Source organism: Monopterus albus, unplaced genomic scaffold (genome assembly GCF_001952655.1).
Source record: "Monopterus albus unplaced genomic scaffold, M_albus_1.0 scaffold306.1, whole genome shotgun sequence".
Lineage (NCBI taxonomy): Eukaryota > Metazoa > Chordata > Actinopteri > Synbranchiformes > Synbranchidae > Monopterus > Monopterus albus.
Window position 1 is genome coordinate 907,905 of NW_018128186.1, and position 5,000 is coordinate 912,904.

A 5,000-nucleotide genomic window follows, 5' to 3' on the forward strand; every position below is an offset into this window, starting at 1 on the left:
GGGTTACATGTGCAACTATAGTAACTAATTTGAGCTCTAAGTGGATGTGAAATTGTCCTGCTTTCATTTTGGTGAATTCTTGCTGATGCACACTCACCTACAGGGACACTCTTGCCATGTATCTTGTCAGCCCAGCCCGCATAGTAACGAAGGGTTTTGATGCTGCCATCCAGATCAATAAAGAAGGACTGTAGGAAGGGCTTTCCCGTGTCCAGAGTCTCCAGGGTCTAAGGAAAACAAGCATCACTGCTCAATGCAACTCCTTGATTTTTTGTATCTTTAGCTGAATTCTCGGCAAAGTAATAATGAAAGAACTGTGACTTTTTACTATAATTATAAATGTTTCCTGATGTCACAGAGAATTAAATTTCTTCTGACTCAATCAAGAAAGTCAGTCAATAATACTGTTTAGCTTAAAAGTTACAATTTGGATCTTATGTTTGTAGGTTTGTCCATCATTTCTGCTTCATTTCCAGCTTGTCATCTGACTGCTCAGACTTCAATGTGATGATATCTCAGCAATTACAGTGTATGATCAGATTGAAACGTCGGACAAAACTACAAAAATAAGACCAAACTGTAATAAACCAAAGTAAATCTACAACAAATATCTAAAATCCCTGGATACTTCCATCCCACTTTTTACACAGTGCACACTGCCCCAATCTACTGCTGACCAACCCACCAGTTTTATTCTTCTGTTATGCAATAATAATAATAATAATTTGTCATAACATTATTTTCATGGTCAAATTAATTGTATTATGATCACTTTGACCATGAAAATCTACTACTGCCATTTGGACTGATGCTGACATCATTATTAGTTTCAAAGTTAATCAACAAAAATGAAAAGCATTCACTCAATGGTTTAGAGGTAAAATGGGGACTTCAGTGTGCAGACCCCAGGCAAAGCAGTGAAGACATCTAATTTCTGTAAGTTTGTATTCTTATACATCATCAAATAACTTAATAAAAACAAACCTGACCGCTTGTGATAATATCTACCAAAAACCACAGAAGTGACCACTGGGAAAAATGCATCTCATTTGTACTTAGTTTTGTTTTTAGTTTTGCTCATGTCCCATGTGGCAGGATTCATGTCTATACTGCAACCAGCCACCAGGGGGTGATTGCGTTACAGTGGCTTTACTTCTGAGAGCTGTCATGACTCTGTATTTTATACAGCCGGTGGGTGGAATATACAGTCTCTTGATAAATACATGGTAATAAGCCAAGCATGTACATCTAAGTTATTTATATTAAAGCACAATAATAATGATTATATTTGAATGCGTCAGACATGGTTTACACTGTAATGTGTATGCTACGTTTTTCCAACAGTCTGTACATGCCATGGATACTAGGGTTACTTTCTTTTCATTGTAAAAGGAAAAACGAAAAGAAGGGAGGCTCTGCCGCTTCAGCAGATACTTGAACTCTGTACCACTTTACTGTACCTTTAAGTGGTCTGGATCTGGTCCTCATTTCCTCAAACATAGCTGGGAGTTTAGTAAAATTAGCCCTACACTGCACATTACCACTCTGGAACATGTTTACAATTTGCAGTCACATGCAATCTGGTATTATTACTTCACTCACATCTGTAAGGGTTCATTTACGGATCTCTGTCTTAATGCAAGCTGGCAGCTAAACAGAGCGAAAAGGCTCAGCAACAATGACTTCACTCCAAACAATGTCTGAAAAAGAATGAAGGTAACATCCAACAACCATAACAATAAGAAAAAGAGACATCTGAATCACAAACAATAGGAAATGAAAATAAAGTCAATGCTGACCAGACCTACAGTATTACTGTCATTCACTTGAAACATATGAAACACATATATCATTAGCTGGTCATTTACTGCAGCAGTTGGTCATCAAGGGAATCTCTCACTGATATTGTCTGTCTACATCAGGGGAAAAAAGATGCTGCAAAAAAGAAATCTGTCTGTAAGAGGCAAGAAATTAGCCAATTTGTAACTGAAACTGCTGATTCAGTAGAGGCTACAATGAGTTTTTGATAGATTTTCAACAACCAAGGCAATAGATCCTGAAGAAAATCTCCATTAGTGAAATATCATTTTTCTTGAAAAACTTGGAAACAAATAATAATAATAATATCAATGTACTTCATATATTTATATACTTACTTACATACTTCATAATTGTTGCTGTAATCAGACTGGTACTTTGGTCTGAGCATGCTGTGTAACCCACCATGGTAATATGTTGTTACTCTGATATTCATTCTATCTCGTCATGTATCAAGTAAAATTGCTAGGCTACACTGTTTTGTGTCTCACTCTACATAACTGTAAATTTTTTCTATCTACATATTTATATTGAACTGCAAGACTATACACTTAGCAGGTTATTTAAAAAAAATCCGAAATTCTTCGGTAGGCTCTTGAACGATATAGCCTACGTCCAACATACTATACTGCAAATGAATATTCAAGCCGATGCACGCTACTGTAGCCTGTACACAATCGTCAGTATCTAGGATGAAATAACCTTAGAAAAATCAACTGGACTTAGATTTCTAGATCGAAGACGTTTCACCTCTCATCCGAGAGGCTTCATCAGTTCTGACTGACTGGTGTTGAGCCGGAGATATTTATCCCCCTCGCTGTGGTTTCAGTCCTTTGAAGGCCAACAGTCAGAACTGATGAAGCCTATTGGATGAGAGGTGAAACGTTGTCGATCTAGAAATCTAAGTCCAGTTGATTTTTCTAAGGTTATTTCATTTTACTATGACCTGGATGACTGAGAATCTGCACAGACATGTCAGTATCTAGGCTACAAGGAGTAAAGTCCCGTCCTTCATTAAACAGCTGCTTGCAGAAAACATTCAACTACCACAGCCTGGCATAAAGAAAGCACTGGGAATGAGCCCACCGCCAGCAGGAGCCGGTCCCTTTCCATCAGGTCAGCCAGTTTGTGCAGCAGCCTCCCCCGGCTAGACACGTCCATTCTCCGCCACGGAGAGCCTCGGTGCTGGGCCGCCTTGGCCGCCTCCACCGCCTTATCCACGTCTTCCTACAGAGAACAAATAAGCAGTAGAAAACGTAAGCAGCCCAGCACACACAGGCAGGCCTGTCCTAAATTCTGAATCCAAAATATAAGGCGCATGCCAGGGAATGCCTTTATCTAACAAGTTCAGAGCTTGTTTCCAGTTCTTAATTTCATTAGTAGGAGTAGTCCCACGTTATGCTTACGTGAATTCTACTGTGCATAATGACATATAGACCGAATATGGTATAAAAAAACAAACAACAACAAAACAAAACAAAAAAAAAACACTCTTATCCTTTTGCCTAAATTCTTATATCCTGCTGTATACCATAAATATTTCAAATAATAAACAGTAATATAATAAGAATTAAATAATTAATATTTAGATTAAGATTGGCCAAATAATCAATTCATTTAGAGCCAAAACAGAAAACAATGTTAATTTAAATCTTAATTGCTAATTGATACAATATGTATTATATAATAAAATAGAGCCTGCAGAGCTACATTCAATGCTTTCTTACTTGATCTGCTTCTTCCACATCACAGATTTTGACACCTGTTGTTGGGTTGAGAGTTGGAAATGTCCTTCCTCTGCTGGATGTGTGCCATTCATTGTTAATAAAAATCTGTGGAAAGAGGACAATGTTTGCAATGGCTTTATTTTAAGTGAAACCTAAAATATTACCAAGGTTAAAAACAAAATTAGGCTAAATGCTTTGAATGTCTTGTTCCTTACAAACCCTGCCTGCACATAATGAACATGGTTTCTGTGCAGAGCTTTCTTACCTTGTTGTGTTTGATCTCCTGGACTTTGACAGGCTGGGGAAAAGGCAAAGCCTGGATTTCTTCAGCCACTCCATTCTCTGTTGTTCCGTTCTGTGCCATTCTAGATCAGCAGTTGGCCTACAATACAGAGTTGTCTGCTCCAGCTACTCAATTGTGTCAACACAGCCACTCGCCTTTTATAAGAATGTGGAGTTCCTCCCTCCTCACACAACTGTTGTGGAGAGCCCAACTCCGCCCCTATCAAAATTCAGTGATCCTTATCTGAGTGGAGACTTGTTTTTGCAGTATGCTATCCTTGAAACATCCTACAACAACAGCTTGCTTATTAATAATGCTATGTAAATAGTGTGGAGGATGGTGAACATGTGACATACAGTACCTAGGTATACCTGTTGCTACCTTCTATAATGCAATACATAAAGATATGAGGCAGCAAATGGTATCATTTCCAGGCATGATAATTGTGAAAACATGCAGTGCATTTTATTTTCAGTTCCAATGATGAGATGGCAGTGAAAATGCATTTAAAAGCTGTGTGTGAGAGACCTCTCAAATAGAGGAAGAGTCAAGACTACAACTTTACTGGCCAGGTGTGACACAAGGAATTTGTCTCTGGTATGGTGACTCTCAACGTGCATGTACAATGTTCTTCCATAAGGTTGTTAGAAATTAATAAATCAGTCAGATAATTATTAGACATTAATGTGTTAGACTTTAATGTGTTAGTAATGCAGTTTAGTAAGATTCAAAGTCTGCTCTAGTCTGCTCTGCTTCAAGGTTAGAAGACAGTTGATTCTGAAAAGTGTACCTTGACACCAATTATTTTCTTGTATTCATCTTGTGTTAGAATTACGTCTGAATGTATGTTTTAGTTACGCACCACGTAACAGCACACACACACATGGAATTCTTCATTTTGTTATGACCAGCTGCTCCAAGCCTGTGGTGCTCTAGATAAGAGAAGGAGACGCCGGACTGTCTCCAACTCGTGATGTTTTTATAGATCCCACAGTGGGGACATTTCTGTGTTACAGCAGCAACAGAGGACAACCAACATAACACCATAAGAACAGAACTTCACAGAAACATGGAAAAGAACACAACAAGGACATAGCTGCTGTAACTTGCTGCCACTCCGCGTGGCGCATGCATATGTAAGTACGTAGTAACAAAGAACACTTAGTCTTAAA

At 38.3% G+C, this 5,000-nt stretch overlaps 1 protein-coding gene across 1 annotated transcript in view; it reads right to left on the reverse strand.

Moving 5' to 3' along the window:
* Positions 1-4,401, reverse strand: part of aldh1a3 (aldehyde dehydrogenase 1 family, member A3) — a 60,357-nt gene extending 55,956 nt beyond the window's left edge. Inside the window, exons 1-4 of the mRNA XM_020623622.1 lie at positions 3,811-4,401; positions 3,546-3,650; positions 2,905-3,045; positions 98-227 (exon numbers count right to left, since the gene is read on the reverse strand). Coding sequence (XP_020479278.1) covers positions 98-227; positions 2,905-3,045; positions 3,546-3,650; positions 3,811-3,909 — 475 coding nt within the window. The 5' untranslated portion in view covers positions 3,910-4,401. The remainder of the gene's footprint in view (positions 1-97; positions 228-2,904; positions 3,046-3,545; positions 3,651-3,810) is intronic.
* Between the last annotated feature and the right edge of the window lie 599 nt (positions 4,402-5,000).